At 38.7% G+C, this 24,640-nt stretch overlaps 1 protein-coding gene across 3 annotated transcripts in view; it reads left to right on the forward strand.

The window, feature by feature from the left end:
• The window catches only part of CNST (consortin, connexin sorting protein), a 75,884-nt gene that overhangs the window by 15,051 nt on the left and 36,193 nt on the right, over window positions 1-24,640 (forward strand). Inside the window, exon 2 of one of the 3 annotated variants that reach the window (XM_019730890.2) lies at window positions 13,158-13,586. The exons of 1 other annotated variant lie outside the window; for it this stretch is intronic. In XM_019730890.2, coding sequence (XP_019586449.2) covers window positions 13,208-13,586 — 379 coding nt within the window. In that variant the 5' untranslated portion in view covers window positions 13,158-13,207. The remainder of the gene's footprint in view (window positions 1-13,157; window positions 13,587-24,640) is intronic. One more of the 3 variants, XM_019730891.2, reaches the window with a different exon arrangement.

Below are 24,640 nucleotides of genomic sequence, written 5' to 3' on the forward strand. Positions count from 1 at the left end.
TTTCACCATCTACTACTGACCACTTGTGGAAAGGAAGACCTGTATCAAGAGGCGATGGGCTGGGCAGCTAGAGAAGCTGTGACGGGGAGGAAGGTGCCTGCTAAATGGAACCGTTCCTCTTCCGCTCTTCTCTCTTTAGTACACTGCTGTCTCTCAGGCTTCTGGGACCCACGTTGGAGAGGAATCCTGGATTCCTGACCGTGTCTTACCTTCCACGTCGAGACAGTCGTCCACACTGTTCATTCTACTTCCAGAGTCTGTGTTGTTCATATTCCACCTACTGTCATCCCAACACAGTATCTCATTTCTCATGTGCAACCCAGCGTCTCCTTCTCAGACCCACCATAGGTATCACTGTTAGATCAGTCTGCATAAAGCACAGTCCTGATGCCTTGGCCCCCTTTCTCAGAAGCCTTCAATGGCTTCTCAGTCCCGTCCACAGTCTACACCAGTGCTGCTCAGATGGTGGTCTTTGGTCTGGTGACTGGCCATCAGGTCATGGGTTGCCAGTCTGCCGTGAGAGCACTCCAGAAATGCAGAGCATTCAGGAACTTCCAGGGCATTTCAACAGGGTCCATTTTTTCTGCAATAATTTTAAGAATGGGTTTTGTGTTGAATGTTGTTCCCTTCCTCTCCTTTTTTCTAGTAAATGATTCATGGCCTACTAGAAGAAAGGGAGTCGGTCTCCACAACAGGTAGTGTGAGAAGCACCGGTTTAAATTCCTTTGTCATCAGGAGATAACCCCGCCTCAATGTGTCTGCCTCACCACTCACTCCTTTCCCACAACACTCCTGTTCTAAAGTCCAGCCATTTGCTGCTCTGAAAACACACCCTGTGTGTGCTCCCCTTGTTATTTTGTTCATATTAGCCTTCACACAATAATATTAATAAATTTGGCCTCATGAAATTGCTTCTGTAAGCACTTAAGATAGGGTGCAAGTAGAGTAGAAGGGCCACACCACCTGAGAGCTAGGTGACAACGTTCGTATGTCCCGTCCTCTGCTCTCAGCCCTCCCACCTGAGGGTGTGCATCAGAGTTGAGGATGGGCCAGGCAGACTGCAGGTGCCTGGAGTTGTTACTGGGTCCTGATGATTTTCCTCAGCTCATCTTCTCGAGGGAAAGAATTCAGGTGAGAGACAGAGTTTTGTGCAAATATAGGATAGTCCGAAGTTTATTAGTAAAGGCAGATACACTCCGAGATGTGGAGTGGACCAATCCCACGACGGGAAAGACGTTTCCTTACATTGTGTGGTGACTGTTATGCCTGCCCCTCTCCCTTCTCCTTATCGCTTTCTCTCCTCCTGAGATGCCTGGTCCTCCCTTTTGGTTCTCAATGTTGTTTCTGTCAATTTTCTCTTTATGATTTGTTTGAGCAGCTCACTAAAATGTGTGGACTTTCATAACCAGGATGTCTTCCTTCCTTATCTGGCTGTTAACAACACATCCCTTTGATTTAGGGGCTCGTGTGAGCCTGGAATCCTGCTGGGCTAGTAGGGCATTGGTGCCCTGACGGAGGGCAGCTGCCAGAGGTCTTGCCCCAGGTAGGAGCTGCAGCAGGGGGCTTTCTAACCAGGGCTAAGTCTCTCCTTCTCCTGCTCGTCTCTCTACGTTCCCTATCAGAATGAAGAACTCTCTCTCCATTACAATGAGAAAATTCCAGCTTTCCTATCGATGCTTTGTACTCATGTAGAAGGTTAGGGTAAAAGAGTCTCCTTTTAGCTGCTGTTGTGCTGGGCCTTCTGCACCATGAGAATGATTTGGAACTAGAGGATATAACCAGGTAGAATGGAGACTGGATTTGTAGTGGAACTAATTTCAGTGGGCTCACAGCAGCGGTCCACTGGCTATTTCAAACCTATGCTTCCGAAGCTCCTGGCTCCCATCAACCCTCCACCCGCCTTCAGCAGATACCTACTCCCTGTTTCCCTGAGAAAGATACATCAGGAAGTGGACATGCCTCTAACTCAAGTCCAATGTCATGCTCTTCCCCCCAATCCTGTTACAACGTAAACAGGCCCCTTCCCTTGTTTAAGGGTGGTCCCTCTGCCTGTATCCTGAATACCGCCCCACTTCCTCCGTCTTTGTGTCGTTTGTTTAGCACTCTGTCTCCTGTTATCCTGACCTTCTCCCGCTCCATTGGCCCTTTCCTTTCCTATCAGCATCCCGTCTCTCGTCATATTGTTAGAGATCAACACAAGTGATTTTTCTAATATGTAAACCTCATCGTGTCACTCTGGTTAAGAATCTTTCAGAGAATCCCAGCTGGTACATTTAATGATTCCCACTGCTGATTAATGACTTGGAGCTATGCAGTGAAAAATTTTCTCAGATATTTTGAATATCATTCCATGTGATCCATTGCTGTCATCAGATTCAGTGTTAGCTCTGTTTTTTGTCTTCAAAATGAAATATGGCAATGAACGATAGCACTTACTAAACATCGAAGAGATTTGCGACAAACAAGAGGTAAACAGCTGGTCCTTTTAGTAACATATCGGTTCTTAAGTTACCCATAACTGTTGATGGGGGTGCCAAAAGAATGTATACAAGTGGACACTTCGGTCAACATTGCTCAACTGTAGTTCACCGTCGTCAGAAGTGTCTGGACGCTGATGGGAACCACTTTGAGCACCTCTTGTCATTACGGAAGTCAAATGTGACTTGTATTCATCTTTTGTTATCGGTCTCTATTGAGTATTACAATTTTAATGCAATTTTCCTTTCTTAAAATGTGTATACATTTTTTTTGGCACCCTCTGTACATTTTTTTTGGCACACCCTCTGTTGGTGTGCTTGTGTATAAGACAGTATTTTATTATTACCTGACACTCACATTAATTTAGTTATAGCTTAGAAGTTTAGGAATATAGGTTCTCATTCAGTCTAATATTTATTCTAAAACTATCACAGAGAGAAAACATTCAAAAATCAGTGTAAGACAAGTAGGCATTGTAGGTGAAGACTTGGTCATGATAAGAAAGTGTGCTCAGCCAGGCCTATTGCATAGCGGTAACTGGATTTAAAAAGTAGAAAACAAAATTGAGCAAAGTAACTCTTTTTGTCTTTCCCTTAGCAACTCATTTAAATGATGTTTTCTGCAATGGATTAAAGAGTTATTAGACACCATTTTGAATGAATTCAAAAGTTAAGCACTCATTTCTTCGTTCTAAAATATTTTAGAAATTAATAAATGCCACCCTTGGGTTCCATATCTGGAGTACTTTCAGTTATTGTATCTTTTTTAGATCTAAAATATCCATTTGATTTTTTAAAAGTCTAGTGATTTGATTAAAGAGCAAAATAAGCTATTTGCTTTTGCCACTGTATTATCAATTCTAGTTGTCTTCTGAAATTTTCTCTCCTATCTATTTAAGTCCTTAAACATTTTAATAATAGTTATTTTAAAGTTCTCCAATATGTGACTCTCCTGTGAGCCTGTTTCTGCTAACCGCTTTTCCTCCCGGTTCTTTTGTCAAATCTCGATTTCTTGTATGCCTGGTTATTTTGTATTGTATAGTGGGCATTATAGATGAAAACTTGTGGGGATAATTAGCCATATTGGATTTCTTCTTCCAGAGAGAATTTATTTACGTTGCCAGCAGGCAGCCACAGCTGAAATGACTCTGCTGGGCTTTTGTCCCTGCGAGGCCTGGTCTGCTCCTTCTAGGGAGTAAGTAGCCCTTTCAGGTCCCACCTGAAAGCCTCAGGCTTCCCTCTTCCTGGCAGACCCTGAACTCTAGTGTTTCCGCCAACTCTAAGTCTCCTAAAAGCTCTGCTCTGCTTTTCTGGCCTCCAGATTGAAGTTTCCCGCCAGCTTTTCTAGTCGTTATCATCAGGAAGGTCTGCCTGAAATGAGGTAGTCCATGTTTCCCGGGAGAACTCTTTCAGCCTTTCTTAACGTTTATTTTTTGCATGTTTAAAAATGGACATATACGCATATATTAGTAAAGTATAAGTGCCTTTAATTTATGAACACATATCCATACAATGGGTATATGTGTGATCGATTTCTTTGCTCATTAGGGGTACACTATCCAAGTTTGCAGACTTGCACTTTATTTCCCTTTATGTAGCTGTGATGTTGGTTCAGTAAATTCCTGTGATCTACTTAGTAGAAATTATTCTGTGTGAATAAGGGTACATGTGCAGTTTTTGATGATGATACATAACAGGGTATATAGATTATATCGATTAATGTGTAAGCCCAAAGAAAGAGTTCACTTTTAAGCAGTACAGCTAATAAATAGTCTTATTGGTGGATTTTATTTTATTTTGCCTCAACCTATTTTCTAGACTCTGTACATCTGAAGACATTTCAGGATGCTAGAAATTGTATGTGTTGCTGTCTCCTGAAAGCTAGCAATTTGGTGTTTGCAAAATACACATTTGAGAATAGTTGAATTTTTTAATTAATATAAAAATTATTATGGTGGGTAAGGATATATAGGCTCTGAAGTCAGATTCTTTGAGTTTGAATTCTGACTTTGCCACATACTTGCTATGTGACCTTGGTCTATTTATTTAATCTTTCCGTTGCTAATTCCTTCTCTGTAACACGGATATAGTTACAAAACAACTTTATAGGACCTGTGGGAGGATTAAATTTTATATGTGTACACACACACACACACACACACACACACACAAATACAAATGCTGCTGGACACTTAGAAAGTATTCAATAACTGTAGATTGCTGTTAATAATTAGTGGTTTATTCAGACAATGCTAACTATTTTGTTAGGCCTCTTAAGGTAAAGTTCTAATGAACTGTTTGCTCTTGCCTGTCTTAGCAAGAATTACCGTTTTAAAACAAAATATGTAGTTTTATGTGTACTTAATGATTAAAGTGTAGATATACAGCTTTGTATCACTAGTTGTGTAACAAAGTGCTCAAAGTTTAAAAATTAGTAAGACAGTTTTCAGGAAGATATATAGATATGAAGCAATAAACATAACTTTTGTTTTAAAGGGCATGGTTATGCTCTAAACCAAAAAGTATTTTCAAGTTCTTAGATTCTGTTGGTTGTGGCTTCAGTGTGGGTGCAATATGTTTTACAGCAAAGAAGCATTTAAAACTAAACACAACTTATGTGTAAAACTCGGGATGGGACTCCTTCCTCTAAACTGTGATTCCTTCTATGCATGTGGTATTAGCTCTGTGAAACAAACTAAAGAAAATGCTTGTATTGCTAACTCAATTTCATGTGCTCTGATTTGCTACCCACCCTTTTATCTTCAACAAATATAAAAGTCAATTTCTAGGAACATTTTGAATCATGAATTGCCTACCACAGTAGGCAAAATTTCTAATCAATGGTTGTTAAATGAAAAAACAGTCAGAAATTATTGCCCAAAATACTTGATTCTGGATGTCCAAAGATGCCCATGATCTGACTGTTTTAGAGAGTTGCTTCTATTTTGTTCCTTGTGTATGTCTAGGTATAAGAGACAGGGAAATGACCCTATTTTTTCATTGCTTGGATGTACCCACAGTGAAGCTTTTCACCTGTTATTTCCATGTACATAATAGATTTTGAACTCGAGAGCTCTGTGGATATGTCAGCTATTTGAACTGAGCCCCATTATGAAAGGGAGGACCGAGGGAAACGAAACAAATTATGCTTCCTTTTCACTCAACTTATCTACCGCAAGGTCGTTTTGGGCTTATGAGTCACATAGTTTCACTTAATTTTTTCATATTTTTAAGAATGCCTTCTCTGCATAAATAAAAATTCATGTTTGTTATTTTTTCCCCTTAGATTCATTACCTTCACATTTGACTTTTAGGGTCTCGCAGTTTTGTAATAATATATTTTATCACACTTCTGTCTCACTCATGACATACCTTTCCTATGACCTTTCTTTTTTCTATATTAAAAACAAATTCCTTATTATAAAATTATGTTTTTTATTCTTATTAAATATTAAAATAATCTGGTTTATTTTTATACTGTACTGTTATATAGAAATTAAAGTAGTTAGAAAGACTAGTCTAAGGCTGTCTTAATACTTATACTCTTAATACTTATACTTGCTATTCAGTATTTATGAAGTGCCAGGAATGTTTTGAATATGGGGAAGTACCAAAAAAATGGGCTGCCATGCTCCTGGAGTTTACATCCTGAAAAGAAGATATAAACAAGTACTTAAAACTAATTGTAAAAGCATGTAGCATTTATTTCCTTCAGTAGGTATTTACCATGTTTAGTTATAAGAATGCTAATGTCTATAGCCAGGAAATGCTTACAGTATAACTTGTATTAGCAAGAAAGAATCCAGAATGAAGTGATTCACCATAAGCCATGACTTTAGCTACTGTGGCAACGTCAAGGCAATATCATGGAGAACAACGTTACCCAATAGAAATATAATGGGAGCCATCTGTAGAATTTTGTTTTCTAGTAACCACATTATAAAAGCTTTTTAGAAGGTAGAATTAATTTTAACAAGAGTTTACTTAACCCAGTAGATCAAACTATTATAATTTCAATATGTAATCAATATATGAAATTATTAATGAACCATTTTACATTCTTGGTGTTCATAGTAAGTATCTGAAATATGGTGTGTATTTTACAAAAATAGCACATCTCCATTCGGATGCATTTTTCACTGGAAATGCTTGGTCTGTATTTATATTTCCTAAAATTTACAAATGAAAAAGACAGGTTCACACAATTTGTTCCAAACATATTTATTTTTCAATAACTGAATCAATACCTGTTTTTAAATTTATTAATTACAATTTAATAAAAGGAACAAGTTGGTTCTCCAGTCTGACTGTTCATATATCAAGTATTCAGTAGCCATATGTGGTTAGTGGCTACTATAATGGATATCGGAGGCGTGGAATATGTCAGCAAAGGGACCTCGAATCCAGGTTAATAGATTAGCTAATTTTTAGTATAAGGGGAATGTTGTAAATTAGTAAAAATTATTAGAATTATGGGGACAACATTTTAAGTGAAGTTTATATCTGAATTTCATATGGTCTGCATCATTTTCACTAAACAATCTGGAGGTAATTGCAGACTCCTTTGGTCCTCAGATGGTGATGCTCAGGTTGAGATACTATTACCGCGTTTCCCCGAAAATAAGACCTAGCTGGACAATCGGCTCTAATGTGTCTTTTGGAGCAAAAATTAATATAAGACCCGGTCTTATTTTACTACAATATAAAACCAGGTCTTAGCTAACGTGATATAATCTAAGACCAGGTCATATTAATTTTTACTCCAAAAGACACATTAGAGCTGATTGTCCATTTAGGTCTTATTTTCAGGGAAACACAGTATTAGGATCTAATATTAGATACTAGTACTAGTTCCTTGAAATTGCCTTATATTGTTGTGGTCAGTGTGGGATATGAAATCAACCTAGTGGATCTTGACCAGCATTTTTTTTAAAATATGAACTAGTATTAAATAGAATGGAGAATGTATCAGAGTGCTTCATGTGTGTTAGGTTTCAAGGTACCTATTTTGTGTATATAAGATCTCAGTGAAAAAATGAATTGATTGTTGGTCGCAAAATTTTGGAGAATCATTCCTCTGAGGCATACTTTGATTACCGGTATACTGAATATTGCATATTCTCACATACGGTACATATGTCTAAACCAAGTAAAGTATTAATCACAGAAAACTATTTATCAATGAGAGAGAAGTGGAACTGGAACATGCCGAGTGAGTAAAATGGGAAAATGTAAAGTGATGTGTGATCACCATAATAAATGCAGTATCAATAAATATAAACCCACTTATGTATGGGTGTGGTGACTTTCTTCCTCAATTCTGAGTTGACTATGAGGAGCCGATTTTGAATTTGGTGTTAGGTAACTTCCTTCCTCTAAACTTTGGTTTGACTAGAAATCATCAAATTTAAACTCGGGGTTGCATCTTAATTCTTAAGAATCTTGGCTTCTTTCAAAAGTAAAAATACAGTATTTAGACTTAATTTGTTGTGGATTCTTAAGAATCTTGGCTTCTTTCAAAAGTAAAAATAACAGTATTTAGGCTTAATTTGTTGTGGATTACCAAAAAATGGTACTCGTAATCTCCTTAAAGCATTTAAATAAAATGATTGAGTGTAAAATAAAAAATATTACATATTTAACTATTCCTATAATTTTTACATTTTAGTAACACCTGATGTTTAAGCTCATCAGATATCCATTAAGATGTATCAAAAGAAGCCAAATCATCCCTGGGATTAAGATTATAATTTTGACAAAATGCAGATTTTTTTTTTTGATTAGTCTGTTATTCTATATCATTTGTTTATTTAACGCTTCTTCGAAGCTTTGTGGTTTTTCAAGTTCTGTAGAAGCTTCACTTGAATACGTTTGCTTGAAATTCTTCAGCTGTACAGTCAACATGTCACATAACTTTTACACAATGGACATATTTGGAATGCTATTTGGCCACAAGAGGCTGGAAACTTGAGCAGCACTCACTGTCGTTCTTTTAAAGGCAAAATATGCCAGAGTCAGTGCTGTGCAGTCAGCGTAGTGTGTCGCTGGTTCTTTTGTGAGAATTGGTTGTAGACATGGGGACTCTTACAGAACAGACATACTGTTTGGATACAGCAAATAACCTTGAATGCCACTCAAGAGTACTCCTAACCTCCAGGTCCCATGCAGTGAATGTTAGCACATATTTTAAAATATTGTGTCTCATCAGCGGGGTCGCTTTCTCCTGGGGATTTTCCCTTCCCCATGTGCTTTCTTATAGTGAGATGCAGGCTTACCGGAACAGCAACCTTTTGACTATTCCATAGTTTTCATACTATTTCTTTTTTTCTTTTTTTAATGCTGATCAAAATGCTGGTGGTGTAGCATCGAGGGAGAGGAAAGAGGAGGAAAATGAGATAAAAATGACACAATCAGTTTCAAGGCCGTAGGACTCTATTGATTAGAAATCCCATTAACAAGTTATCACATTACTTGAATTAAAATATCCCAATTGGAATGTGTTAGGAATGCAGACAGAAGCCAAATATTGTGTAACAGGTCCCTTTACCTGTCAGTAGGGGCTGCAATGGATGGGAATCCATGTGCCGGACTTTCTCCTTTCCAGAGAGGGGCTGTAGAAAATTTGTTCCCTTCCTCCTTCATGTATCTAGTAAGTACAAGGCTAGACGTTGTAAAGAATAAAAATTATCTATGCGTTGGGTATTCAAATGCTTAAATCTAGTAGGACACATATGCAAAAATACACAGTGTAGGGCGGTGTTTGGGAAGGACTCGGTGAGGTGATAGACTGCTATGGAAGTCCCATTATGTTATTATAGAAATCCCACTATATTATCTTTTTTTATTCGTTTCAGTTGTACAAAACAATGTAATAGTTAGACATTTACACCCCTCACAAAGTGATAACCCACCACAAGATTTCCACAGGGATACGAAAGACAGTTTAGGGAATAAAATCAATAATGTTTTAAAGATTTTGTAGGGTATCAGATGGGCACTTTTCTTATTAGGGAGGACTATCTTACTGTATGGGTCTTTTGGAATAGAGAAGTCAGGGTAGGCAAATTGGGGTGACTTGAGCCAGGGCTTGAAGAATTGGTAGGTGTCTTATAAGAAATACTATAGGACATTGACACCTTGGAAAGACCATAAGAGTTATTGCTGAAAAGTAGTTTACAAAGTTGTCTTCTGAGAATTAAACTAATTATATCATCACAAAATAATAGGAGACAAAATGTCTTGAAGCCCAAAGGAAGGAGTACCTACTTTGCTGGTAATAGCTACTTAAATAGTGTATTAGTACATCTTTAAAATGAAAAATTCTCAACAAAAAGTAGTCTAACATAGGAAATGGTGTATTGTGTGGATCCAGCACTTTCCAGGAAAAGAGAGAACTTCCAGGAACTTGAACTTCTTGGTCATGAAGGATGTGTCCTCTGCTGTAGTGTGGAGATTCTTCACTGGGGTATACCTCAGCTGGAGCGAAAAATTCTATCAGCCACTTTCTCCCCTTGTCCACAGAGCATGATTAAGAGTATGGCCTCACGATCATAACCCATCCGAGTCGCATTTCTAAACTTGCTAGCTGAGTGACTCTTGACAAGATACGATACTTGGTCTCTTCATTAGTATAATGGGACTAAAATGACCTGTCTGCTACGGTAATCATGAGAATTGAATAAAAGTATTGGTCTGAAGAGTTTTACTCAGGGTCTGGGACATGGCACTCAACAAAGCTGCGAATGTGAGCTGTAATTTTATACTCACCAAGGAGCCTTAATCACTAATATCTAGATATCGGAATCATCTGAAACAGGTGTGCAGAACAGATGCTGAAGCATTGCAGGAACTAGATGAGATATCCCCACCATAAATTAATACTTCCCAGCATTCTCAAATGACGCTGGCTAACATTAGTCTGTCGAGAACCTAATCATTCATGGGGGGTTGGAAAAGCGCTGTTTCTGTACCTGCAGTGAGGCTACGGACCTGCAGAGTAAACCCAGCGGCATTTAATGCCGACCTGGGAGATATCTTGGAATGTAACAATGGCTAACTTTCACTGAGCATTTACCACAGGCCAAGCATTCTGCTAAGTGCTTTACTGGCCATGTTGTCTAAGCCTCAAAAATGACTTTTCAAGGTAGGTCTTAAAGGTCTCCCGTTTTACAAATGAGAAAATTGAAGCTTGGAGATGCTACCGTGTTTCTCTGAAAATAAGACCGGGTCTTATATTAATTTTTGCTCCAAAAGACACATTAGGGCTTATGTTCAGAGGATGTCATCCTGAGAAATCCTGCTAGGGCTTCTTTTCCGGTGATGTCTTATTGTCGGGGAAACGCGGTAGGTCACTTCCCAGGGTCACGCAGGTTGTTGAGTGGCCGAGCCAGAATTGGAGCCGTGGTCTGCCTCAGCTGTCAGCCATTGTGCTGCGCTGCACAAGGCGCAAACCAGGAAGACCTGGTTTCAGATGCAGTTTCACTCTTTCCAGGAAAATGATCTTAAACACATTGTTTTTGGTCTCTGAGCTTCCGATTCTCCATCTAAAACACACAGTGAACACGTCCACGTAGGCTTGTTTGGAAAATGAGAAATAAGGCATGGGAAGCACCTGGCCCAGTATCTAACACGTGATAGAGACTCAACAAGAAATGGTTGTAATTGTTTGGGGCTCTCCAGCCTGCTTTCTACTTCCCACCATCGCCCTTGGCACGTGACCTCTGCGTCTCTCAAGTAAAAGTAAAACCTTTGTACTTTCAACTGCAAATACATGTCAGAATGTGACTTGATTATTTAAATTAGTAAACAACTGAGACTGTTACCGGTTTTAAGGGCTGACGTTTGTCCTATCTAGCCATAAATTTCTTTAATATTTTCATTGTAATAAAATATGTATAACACGAAATATTCCATTTCAATCACTTTTAAGTGTACAATTCAGTGACATTAATTACATTCACCGTGCAACCATCATCACTGTTTCCACGTTTTTTCTATCACCCTAAGCAAAATTTCTATAACCATGAAGCAGTAACTCCCTTTTCCACCTACCCTCAGCCCCTGGAACCTCTAATCCACTTTCTATGAATTTGCCTGTTTTAGGTATTTTGGGTAAATGGACTTGGGCCATATTTTTCCTTGTGTGTCTTGGCTTATTTCACTTTAGCATAATGTTTTCAAGCTTCATTCATGTTGTGGCATGTATCAAAACTTCATTTATTTTTAATGGCTGAATAATTTTCTTAATAACGTAATATGTATGATTATACCACATTTTGTTTTTCAGTTCATTCATTAATAGACTTTTAGTTGTTTCCACTGTTTGAGCCACATACGCTTTAAAAGTCATTTGGGTTTGAATTCTCTCATGATAGTGTGATCTTGAAGATACTCCATTAAAATAATAACTATTCTTAAATTAAAAATTATACTCTGTTTAGAATTTCTTTGAGGTCTACACTAAGTTATTCTAGTCAGATTAAATCATTTCACTTCTTTATATTGCGTACCTATCAGTGGAGATATGTAGTATATATTTTAAGGGAAATGGTACCAGCCAGATTTAGATTATTTTTGCCAAGCAGTACTTTAATATCTGAATCAAATAAAGTATTCCAGTTACAAAATATGTTGAAAACATATGATACAATCAGTGTAGAGTTAATGTTATATTTTATATTTCCTTTTCATGTTTGTAAAGAATTTTACTTTACATTTTTCTAAAGAGTAAGCATGTGTTTATTAATTAGAATAATTTTTAAAAGTCCTATCGTTGAGGTTTTTCCAAAATTATTGGAATATTGTATTTGATTCAAGCCCAAAATAATGCTTGGCCAACATAAAAGTAAATCTAAATCTAGCTAGCATCATTTTCCTTAAAATGTAATGTGCTTTTAGAAGGGATAAAACATGACTGATAAAGGACTTATAATCCATTTTGGATCTTTAAAATGTTAGCAGGCTCCTTGGAATAGATTTAGATTTTTCCAGGTCTCAACTAGATAGCCTAGAGTTAATCACGTCCTTTTTTTTTTTTTTTTTTAATTTTATAAAAGGAATTTGCTAACAATTCTAAGGTACTTTTCCAGGGTTTATTTTCTGGAAGTAAACAATGTAATGAGAATATGGTGTAAATATATGCTACCTGAATTTCCCTCACTTGCCTTTTTCCAATCTATTTTAAAAACATGTTTAAATGTTTTCATTTGCAAATACTGCTGTTGGCCAGACAAAAACTGAATACAAATAACTTTTACTTGTATAGTTAAGTGTCCGGCGATAAGATGAGTGATTGATTTTAGCAGACAACGTTGTTTAACCAGTAATTTCTTTCATTAAGGCAGTGATCCCTACACGATGCCCATTAGAATCACCTAGAGAACTTAAAAATACCTATCAGTCCCTGGGCTCAGATCCTCAGAGATTCTGATTTAATAGGCCTACATCCGAATTTGACAAGCTCTCAGCTAATATACGTGCAGCCATTGTAGTCAAGTGAGAACTAGATGAGGTGAGACGGGGTGGGGTTGTGAGTGAGGAAGAGGTCGCAGGAAGGAGCTTCAGTCCTTTCTTTTCCTTCCCTGGTTCCAGTCAGACAACCCAAGAGAAGCAGAAAATAAACGATCACTGAGAATCCCGAGTTTAGAAAACGAAGCAGCTTTTCTCTTTTTGTCATTGCAGACATGGAAGGACTTTAATGAAACTTACATGGTTCAACAAAAGATGCTCTAATGGATGGCAGTGAGACTCCTACATGTCATCCGCAGATAGAACCACAAGATGGGTGTCATCCTGGCGACTGTGTGGAAAGTATGGTAACATGCTTGCCTTCTGCCTCCGACGAAAATGAAAACCAGCTTGAAGGGGATGGGCGTGAGCATCTGACCAGCAGTGGCCGTGCCATGGGCAAGCCTGAAGTGTCTGAGCAGGACAGTCTCAACAATAATGAAAGCTGCACGCTGAGCTGCGAGGTGGCCGCAGGTGAGAACCTAGAAAACACTCCTTGTGCAGACCCCCGGGGTGAACAAGACTTCTTGGGAAAGGACAGAAGAATACCTGGAAAAAGAAGTTCTAGATGCAAAAGAGGCACTGCTAAGAAGATACCACAAGGTATTTTAAAAAATTATTTCTGCTGTTCCTCGAAAATAAATCATCTTCCCACCCCATACTGTTTATTCTGTCCTACATCTTGGTTTTCTTCTCTTAATATGTTCCGGAGCTAGTTCTACGCTCACATGTACAGATTCAGCTGTGTGGAATGCTATGCATGTCACATGTCTCCACAGTGTTCCAGCGTACGGGTGTTCCATCATTTACCCACTTCTTTATGGCTCTTTATTTATGCTATCAGAAATGCTAAACCTGGTATTCTTTGTACATGTTTTCACACTAGGTACTTTAAATGTACATATAGCCCTTTCTTTATAAATTAGAACATTTTCTACCATTTTCAGCCTTCTGTCATCACTGTGGCTTTGATCTCTAACCTATGAGCTTATGTGCTGCTACAGTCTTACGCAACCTGTTTATAGAATCTTTCCATTATACTCAGTAGGCAAATAATATACATGAACATATATTAATATACATCGTATACCAGTATTGAATGGGACATCTAGCTTTAATTATCTATAATCACTTTGGTTACAAAGTAATTTAGGGCATTTGTAATTGGGTATGTGGTTTGGCCCTTAAAGTTGGAAATTATGGAATTTTTGCCTGAACCACAGGGCAGCCTTGAAAAAGGCAGCTTCTGGAAATTTTTGATCAGAATCATGGGACTGGAGAGTTCTGGTACATCCCAGACTGGGACTCTGGTTAGCACCACTTCACCCAGATTTGTATAAGGCTCCAGTGGATGAAGTGCAGTGTCTCCTCTCATCTGCTCTTTTCTGCTTCTTTGGCTGATTACAAACATCATCAGTCTATCCATGTCCTGTTTTTTATTTGTATTTTTTATTTGGAGTAAAAGATGAGACTTTCCAGTTTCTACAAATTCTTATTTATTCTGTAAGGTGATTTGGTAACTTTTAAATGTAACTCCTAAGTTGGCTTTCCAGTTGACTGAGCCCGTTGTCTTTGCTTTTCCCTAGTGGACTTAAAGCAAGTTAAAATAATTTTGACAAGGGATATGAAAGCATTTTCTTAAAAGAAAGGATAAGCAGATGATATGCAATACTATTTGTATATAAATTGATTTATTCTATATATTATTCAAGGGCAATTTGACTGTGTCTCTCAAATCTGATCTTGTGACATTTTTAAGAACTGAGACTTAGTTGCATATGTGTAAAGGTCAGTCGTAGCTTCAGAATCCCGGCTCCTTTTACTCCTTCCTTCCATGACTTCAGTGCAGTTCCCCTAAGTGTAACTGTGCAATTTAAAGTTTTTTAGTACTTATGACCCAGTGAGCAGATATATGTAGAATGACTATCCCCTAATGCATTTGAAATAATCTGATTTATAAAACTTAGGGATAGTCTTTATACAGATTATTTTTAAAATTTATTTTATATCTTATATAAGATAAGTTTAAGAGTATAAGAAAACTGAATTAAGAGTTGTAAAAACTAAGTTCAAATCCTACTTCTGGTTCTAGCTTACTTCATGGAACTTAATCATCCTGCCCCTCAGTTTCCTTGTCTGTATAATGATGATGTTCATCTACATGTGTCTATCAGATTCCTTCCTGAGGGAGTTTCTTAGATTTCTGAACAGAAATGGTGGAGCCTAAGCTCAATTAATTAAAACTTGGTGATTCACCTCTAGGGTACCTCTAGATTTTTTTGCACATTAAGGGATACATTTTTATTTGTACTTTGTAAGTTTTATTAAACTAAAAGAAGATAAGTTTGGGTGGGCAAAAGAATTTTCAACTGAATGGAAGGATTTTTTTGAGGATAGAATTATGTCTTTCTAACCTGGAAGGGACCTAGAATGGGAAGCTTTAGGATTGCCTGGGAGCTTTCCTCAGTTTACCCTAAGAAATCACGGAAGCCTGTCCGCTCTCAGTACATATCCAATCACCAATTCCAAGTGATTGTATCTCCCTGTGGTCTCTGTAGTTGGTCTGTTACTCTCCATCTACACTGCCCTGGTTCAGCATCAAGATTTTTAGCCCGAGTGCTGTGAAACCCCCTAAAGATGTCTCCTGTCCTGTTTCTCCATAATCCATTCTCTATGTCAAAACTAAGAATGCGGACAGTTTATGCTAGACATGGGTGTATTGACTGTTCTTTTTACTGTGAAATTTTAAGATCCTAAGGAAATAAAGTTTCAAAATTTTGCAAATGAGTATTTTTCTCATAATAAAATAGCTTCTCAAACGTGAAATGATATATAAAATGTAATATTCAATTCCAAACCAGAAATAAGTTTATTGTAGTTAGGTGCTCTTTCAACACTTGTTGTGGAAACATACATTAAGGTAAATTTATTCACTCTTCTGTTTTCTTACCTAGGTTAATTTATAGTAATTTTTCATGTATCCCAAAACTACTATTGTGAAAAAAAGAGACAGAGCAATAGTATTAGAAGACATGTCAATACTTACAGGTTTTCTGAAGGCAGCATTTCTATAGACCTGCTAAAATCTTGAACTTGGCCTCACATAAGTCCAGTTGTCATTATATTATGGGCTTATTCTTTCCTTAATAGAATTGAATCCCCTCAATATAGTCAACTAAGCAGGGTTACAAGTTGCACTGCATCAAGTTTTCACTAGCATTGTTTTAGGCAAATAATAGTCTAAAAATTAGGTAAATAATGTTCTATAAATTTCAACAGCTTTATTGAGCTAGAATTCACATACCATGTAATTCACCCACTGAAACTGCACATTTCAGTGACGTTTAATATAGTCAAAAAGCTTTGCAACCATAACCACAGTCAATTTTAGAACATTTTCATCACCACACATAGAAACCCTATATCTTTTAGCAGTCACTCTCCATTTCCCCCCTTAGCCATCCCAATTCTAGGCAACCACTAATCTACTTTCTGTCCCTATAGATTTGCCTATTCTGGACATTTCGTATAAATGGGAATCATACGACAGATCGTCTTTATGACTGGCATCTTTCTACTTAGCGTAATGTTTTCAAGATTCACCCAGGTTGTAGCATGTATCAGTACTTTATTCCTTCTAATGATCAAATAATATTCCATTGTATGGATACATCACATTTCATTTATTTGTCAGCTGCTCGGTGTTTGGGGCTATTTCTACTTTTGGCTATTATAAATAAGGCTCCAGTGAACATTTGCATACAAGTTTTGTGTAGACATATGTTTTCATTTTGGGGGGTTATGTATGCATAGGAGTAGAATTGCTGGATCATAAAGTAACTCTTTTTAACGTTTTTAGGACCCGCCAAACTGTTTTCCAAAGTGGCTGTACCATTTTACATTCCCTCCAGCCATATATGAGGATTATAATTTCCCTACATCTTCTCTAATATTTGGTGATATCTGACTCTTTTGGTTATAGCCACAGTTTTTTATTGAGATGTAATTTACATGCCATAAAAAACACTTTTATAAAGTGGGTAGTGGTTGTATATTCACAAAATTGTACAACCATCTAATTCTAGAATGTTTTATCCCTCCCCCAAAAGAAACCATGTACCCATTAACAGTCACTTCCCATTCCTCCCCTCCCCCCCACCCCAACCCAGCCCCTGGTGGCATAAATTTTGCATGGTTGTAAGATCCAAATTCAGATAAAGTGCCTGATGGTTGCCATAGCAACATACTTTAGTTATTTACTCTGTCACCATAGTATCTAAACATTTGACAAACCAGTTGAGCAAATGGCAGGAAGCCAGAGATAGTCAGCAGATGGAACTTGAGAAAGGAAGACCCTTCTAGACTGACTTGCCACTATGCAGTGCCCTGACGTGTCCCACTGGAGGCCCTCACAAAGTGGCCAGCTGCGAGGTGACAAGGAGGAAGGAAAACAGCCCTTGGAAATGAATCTGTGGCCTGAAGTCAAGCTTGTGTAGTGAGAAGAACAAAGACTTTGGATCTGAATATAGGCTCTGCCTCTTCCTACTTCCATGACCCTAGAAAAGTACTAACTCTTTCTCTGAACCTCTTTCCTTGGCTATGGGAGGGCTGATCCTACGTGCCTTACAGGATTATCCTTGCAATGAGCAATCCTGAATGTAAAGCACTCCGTCAAGTACCCAGCATAAAATAGGTGCTTCTAAATGGTAGTTGTTGTCTTTATGTCACAAGATGAATTTTGAGTGGCGTGACTAGGAGCAACATTGAGCCAAATGAAAAAATTGGTTTAACTTGATGCTAAATCCCTCTTATTTTTGTCAGTATCTTCTAGGATCTTTTTAATTCTCTTTTTAGCTTTACCTATCTATCCCTGCCCCTTTCTCCTTGAATGTGTGTTCCTAAAAACATATTTCCAGTGACATCCTAGTTTAATGTCAGATATAACATGCCTACTAATGTCAGATATAACATGCCTAACATATAACCTGTTAACTGATAACTGAAGTAATAACTTGTAATGCCATGAAGTATGAATCCTCGGGGCATATTTGCATTGTACTTACCTGCCTTCGACCATAGTAGAACCTTTATACAGTAGCTGGCCTCCAAACTCGAGTATCCAATGAGCTCAGTCAGAGAATCTATATGCCGGGCGTTCTGGCCAGGATTGAGATCACTGGGATTGATGTGGACTGTGGTGAACAGGATTGTGCATCCAAATTAAAAGGTTTTAATTGGCTGAATTACTATAAGAAGAGTGATAGATGCTGGGATTGATATTTTGGGATCGTAACCCATTCTGATCATTAGGTGGGCAAATGGGCAATTTAACTCTTACAGACTATACTCAGAACTTCTATAATTCTGATGTCCTGATTTACCTTATCTCTGCTCCTAGTAGATATTCCAGCTCTTTAAAACTAAAATTTTTTTAAAAAGTGACCTGCAGAACTGTTTTTACCCTTCCCTCATTAAGGGTTGATCAGTGAAGACAGATCATAACTCTTCTGAAAGGTAGCTGTTCCCTATGTAAGAATAGAAGAGTTCCTGATTTATAAGATTTAAATAATTTTAGGGACTTTAAGCTTACTAGCCAAACTTCCCTTAATTTAAAAAAAAAAGCCCCGATATTAAAAATGTATTGGTTTCCTATTGCTGCTATAACAAATGACTACAAACTTAGTGGCTTAAAACCAACACAGTTTTATTATCTTACAGTTTGTAGGTCAGGAATCGGACACAGGTCTCGCTGGGTTAAAATCAAGGTGTCACAGGGCTGCGTTCCTTTGCGGAAGCTCCAGGGAAGAATCAGCTTCCTTGCCTTTTCCAGCTGCTAGAAGCTTCCTGTGTTCCTCAGCTTGTGGTGCTTTTCCTCCATCTGCAAATCTAGCAACACATGTGGGATGTCCAGTCTTCCTCGTCCACGTTTAAGGACCCACGTGATTATATTGGAACCACCGAGAAGATTCAGGATAAGCTCCCTTTTTTCACGTCAACTGATTAGCAGCCTTAATCACATCCACTACCTTACGTTCCCTTTGCAATGTAATGTAATATATTTATAGGTTCTGGGGATTGGGACATAGATTTCTTGGCGGCCGTTATTCTGCCTACCACAAAAAGATTTTAATTAAGATAGACTAGATCAGGATTTTACATAACAGAAGAATTATTCCCTTTATAAAAATGTTTCTTACATTATTTTGTAGAACCATACAAGGTTACTTAGTCAACATATACTTCCTAAGCGTTATATGCCAGGCATTATAAAACTTGGTGAACCTGCCTTTGAGTTTTTTATGTTCAAGTGCAGGAGCCAAGTAACTAACAAGTGCAGTCTAACAAGACAGGAGGCGTGATTGGTGCTAAGTAAGCACATGGCTGGGGAAATACGCTGTCCTAGGAGGGTTATGGAAGGCTTCCGGGAGGAATTGGTACCTCAGCTGAGTGAGGACAAATAAGTGCCGGCCAAGTAAAGAAGATGGGGAGAAGGCAGAGAGGAAGGACATCAGACGTAGCAGGGCGCACCAACGCCCAGAAGACAGGAAGACAGTGTCTTGGCAGCTTTCAGTGTCAGTTTGGCTGAAGCAGAATAAAAGGGAAGAATGAATCTAGGGGAAATAGATTGAGTTTCAAAAGATTAGCAAGGTGCAGATGATAAAGGATTTTTTGTGTTATAATAACCAGTTTGGGCCTTCCCATAGGTTTGAACAAGAGAGTGATGTGATATAAGTTGCATTTTTTAGAAAGATGCTCAGTCTGTAGTGTGGAGGATGGGTTAGACCTGTGTAAGATTACAGGTGGTGCAACCAATGCAGGGGCATTGGCAGTAACTTACGCAAGGGGTGCTGGTGACCTGTCCAGTCACTGTGGGGTGGGAAAGAAGTAAGTGGATTCAAAGTTCCTAAGGGAGTGAAATTGACTGGATCACAGGTTAAGTATGAAAAAAGAGCCCAGGCTAATCCCCCGTTTTCTGGCTTAGACACCAGGTGCATGAAAACGCCTCTTCCTGAGGGTGGGGATACAGGGAGCCAAGGAGCAGCCTGGGGAAAAGAGGGCAAAGGCGATATGGTGATGGGGGTTCTGTAGACCTCTAGGTGGGCATTTGTCTAGACCTTAGGGCTATCATCTTGGCCCTGAGGTCTAGACCTGAGATATATAGATTTGGGAGAGCGAGAAAGGATCCTGAAAATGACCTACTATAACCTTTTCATTTTTACAAATGAGAAAGTTACGGTTTAATCCAGTAAGTACCTTGTCCGTCTTTACAGGAGAGAAAGTAAGAATTAGTATGTGACTCCAGGGCTCCTAACGAGTGATAAGGTGTTTCACTTCTCTTGCCAAACAGTGATGCCCTTTTGATAGGGTTCATGCTAGTAATGGTAGTTCACCGCCTTTCATTGATTTTCTTCTGTGTAAATATTTGCCCTGTGCTAGCAGTGCCTGCAGTCTTGACAAGACAGATCTTGCCCTTACTCTCTTGGATTCCTCATGGAGTTAGCAGGAAGGCGGGTGTTAAATAATAAAATTATTACACGAGTGCATCGTGTTTAAAGTCCATTCTGGGAGCTGTGCCTTAGGGCAGCAGGGAGCACTCCTCGCTGACGGGACAAGTTCAACATGTGTTGAATGGAGAGAGCAATTGGAAGGACGGTAGAAGATGACCTTGAAGTATAATCCCCTGCGTTTTCTGACTGCTAATGGAAAAAAAACAAAACCTGCAGCGGAAAGCTCAGTTAGGAGTTACTAGATTGGAGTAACACATCACATACTTCGTTGGACGACACTCACCTCATAGCTGGAGTGGGAGAGCTGTGTGCTCTGCCATCCTCTAGCTTTTTCCAACAGACTGCTCCATTTAAAATGTGGGACTCATTACAATTTTAATGAATAATTAGAGCTCTGCTTCTTTAAGAGCTCAGCAAAGCAAACAAGCTATAAAAAGGGCTGCTCCTTCCACTCAAGACAACTACCTTTTGTGGCATCTACTTGAGAAGAAAATAAGACTATTTTTTGTAGGTTTATATGTTGCTGTCTTTCGGAGTCTGCTGTGATGGCACATTCCTACGAAAACACTTGAAACAAGTGATTTAGCTGGTGAAGGAGTGGTCTTTCAGCCTCGTTTGAGTCCTTTCCCTTCAATCAGCCCTGAAGTATTAAAAGCCATTTTCAGGATGCCGCCTAAAATAAAATCCAGGGGCTGTTTTTAATTCTTTCCATCCCTGTGTTGACATTGAAGTCACTTACCCAACACTCAGTCGAGAGAACAGTGTTACCACTTTTGAGTGCTGAGTGCTCTTTGTATGTCACTTAATTTAGTTTTTAGCCATTGATTTCTGAGGGACCAGATTGAGAGAAGTCAGGTCACAGAGAAGCTTGACTGCAGCCAGCACTCCTGCCCACAGCCCTGTTCTGCCCAAGGGCACAGAAGAACAACGTGCCACGTGGAGCAAATGGTAATTGGGCCATAATTACATCAGACACCTTTGATCCCGGGTCAGTTCAGAAGGCAGTTGGCTCATTTTCAGATTTATCTCACTCATAATACTGGTTGAAAAAGGAAGGACTATTTCCTTTTTACCACTTAAATATGTTTAGCCACGGATTGAAAATATTTAAATGGTGAGTACTCGCCTCTCTGTTTTCATGGTACTAATTAGAACCTTAACATGATGAAATGTGGGAGGAAAGAAAGGAGCAAAGCACAGAGAGTCTAGCAGAGGAACTGCATAACCATGTATTCAAATTTAGTTCTGGTCCATCTTCCACAATTATGGCCAAGATATGCGTCAGCATAAACGAGTAAGACAGTTTAAGGAACTCAGTTATGCCGTCGCTCAAAGAATCGTAACATGAAATCACAGACATGAAGGCATTTTCTTCTATTTTTTTTATTGCAGTAAGACACATACTTATAACATCAATTTGCCATTTTGAGTGTACAATTTAGTGATATTAATCACATGTTGTGTAACCATCACCACACTTTTCAAAATTTTTATCACCCCAGAGACTCAGCATTAAGCAATAACTCCCCATCCTTCCTCCCCCAGGCCCTAGGAACCTCTGTTCTACTTTCTGTCTCTCTGAATTTGCCTGTTCTAGGGACTTCATATAAGTGGAATCACATGAGATTTTTCCTTCTGTGACTGGCTTTTTTCACTTAGCATAGTGTCTTCAAGGTTCATCCGTGTTACGGCATGCATTCCTTATGTATGTACCACCTCCTGTGTATCCGTTCATCTGTTGATGGCCATTTGGGTTGTCTCCACCTTTCAGCTATTGTGAATAATTCTGCTGTGAACATTGGCATACATGTATCTACTTAAGTGTCTGTATACCTAGAAATACACATATTTTGTGTATATACCCAGAAATGGAGTTGCTGGATCACTGTCGTGATTCAGTGTTTAATTTCTTGAGGAACCACCAAACTGTTTTGCATTAGCAGCTGTAATATTCCCATGAGCAATGCACAAGGGTTCCAACTTCTCCACATCCTCACTGCCACTTATTTTCTGTTTTTTTGATAATCGCCATTGTTTGGGGTCAGTTTCAGCCTATGGTGATGCTATGGGCTAGAAGTGACTGGGGGCTCTCACCTGGGCCCGTACTGCTTGAGGCGAGCCCACACGGATGTTTCTTGGACCACAGCCAGCAGGTGTGATGGGCCAGCCCTTGTGGTTCTTGTTAAGACGGCAAAGCACATCTCAGCAGTAACCATCAGTGATCTTTGAAATAAAAAGGTTTATTACTCACAGGTCTTGGAGGATACACGACATACCTGGGACCACACGGCAAGGTCTTGAGGAGGGGGGTGGTTCTGCCTTTATTGGGGTCGAGGGTAGAGTGCCTTAGGTTTTACAGGTTCACTGTTTATTGGTGAATTTAGAACATTAGAGTGGGAATTAAAGCTTGGTAAGGGAAAGGCAAACAATCAAAGGGTCAGTTATCTAGGGTGTTGGATTTTATCAAATGTTTTTTATGTATTAACTGAGGTGATGGTGTAAGATTTTTCTTCATTCTGTTAATGCAGTGTATTATATTGATTGATTTTCTTATGTTGAACCACCCTTGAGTTCCTGGGATAAATCCAACTTGGTCGTAGTGTATGATCATTTTAATATGCTGCTGAATGTGGTTTGCTAGTATTTTGGTGAGCATTTTTGCATTTATATTTATAAGAAATATTGGTCTACAGTTTTCTTCTTTAATAGTGTCTTTGGCTCTGCTATCAGGGTGTACTTTATTGTAGCCATACTTATTTTTAATACTTTTGTCTTTTAATTTTTATGCCAGAGTTAAAAGTTATTTACATACTACCATTACTGTATTAGAGTTTTCTGAATTTGATTATATTCTTACCTTTGTAGTGCTGTGGGGTATTTTGGGGTTTTTTTGTTTTGTTTTGTTTTGTTTTTGTTTTTTGGACAACTTTGCTGGGTAAAGTGTTCTTGGTTGGCAGTTTTTTCCTTCTAGCACTTTGAACACATTATCCCACTCTCTCCTGCCTGCAAAATTTCTGCTGAGAAATCCATTGGTAGCTTTATGGGAGTTTTCTTGTATGGGAGGAATTCTTTCCCTCTTGCTACTTTTAAAATTTTCTCTATTTCTTTGATTTTAAACAGCTTTATTATAATGTATCTTTTAGGTTGAAGCTTTGGGGGAACTATAAGCTTCATGAACTTGGATGTCAAAATCTCTCTCCAGATCTAGATATTTCTCAGTTTTTATTTTTGTAAGTTTGCTTTCTGCCCCTTTCTCTTTTCTCCTTCTGGGACTCCAGTAATATGTAAGTTGTTTCTCTTAATTGAACCCCATAGTTCCATGAGCTTTCTCTGCACCTTTTCATTCTTTTTTTCTTTTTGGCCTTCTGATTGGATAATTTCAAATGATCTGTCTTTGAGTTCACTGATTCTTTCTTTTGCTTGATTGAGTCTGCTGTTGACTATTGAATTCTTCAGTTCAGTCAGTATATTCTGCAAGTCTAGGATTTCTGTTCGTTCTTTTTTTTTTTTTTTTTTTTTTAGCAGTTTAATTTCTTTGTTGAACTTTTCACTTTGTTCATGTATTGTTTTCCTAATTTCATTTATTTGTTTTCTTAGTTCACTGAATTTTTTAAAGAGGATTATTCTGAAATCTTTTTTAAAGAGTTCATAGAGCTCCATGTCTTTAGGGTCGTTTTTAGAGTTTCATTAGTTTCCTTTAGAGGTGTTATGTTTCCTTGATCATTTGTGATCCACGTGGCCTTGCATTGGTGTTTGCGTATTTGAGGTAGTGTTTACAGAATGGCATGGAAAGGGAAAGTTTCACCAGTCTGCCTATCTGAGTGTTTTATCTGGTGGTGTACGTGGACAGGCTTGGTGCTGGACTCCTTAGACAGGTAAGTCTAGAGCCTGGGTCAGTAGGTGGTTCGGCCTGGTGCTTTGGTCCACAGGGGCCAGTGTGGTGCTTGGGTCCTTGGGGGCCAGCCAGGTTTTTGGAACCACTGGGGTGGACCTGATGAACCCATGAGCCTGGAGCCTGGGTCAGCAGGGGTGGCCTGAGCTGGAGTGAACTTGGAGCCTGGGGCCATGAGTGCCACCGATCTGGAGGCTGGGTCTGCAAGGTTTGGCCTGGCTCTGGGGAAGGCCAGGAGCCTGCGTCCATCAGAACTG

Source organism: Rhinolophus sinicus, linkage group LG12, assembly GCF_036562045.2.
Source record: "Rhinolophus sinicus isolate RSC01 linkage group LG12, ASM3656204v1, whole genome shotgun sequence".
Taxonomy (NCBI): domain Eukaryota; kingdom Metazoa; phylum Chordata; class Mammalia; order Chiroptera; family Rhinolophidae; genus Rhinolophus; species Rhinolophus sinicus.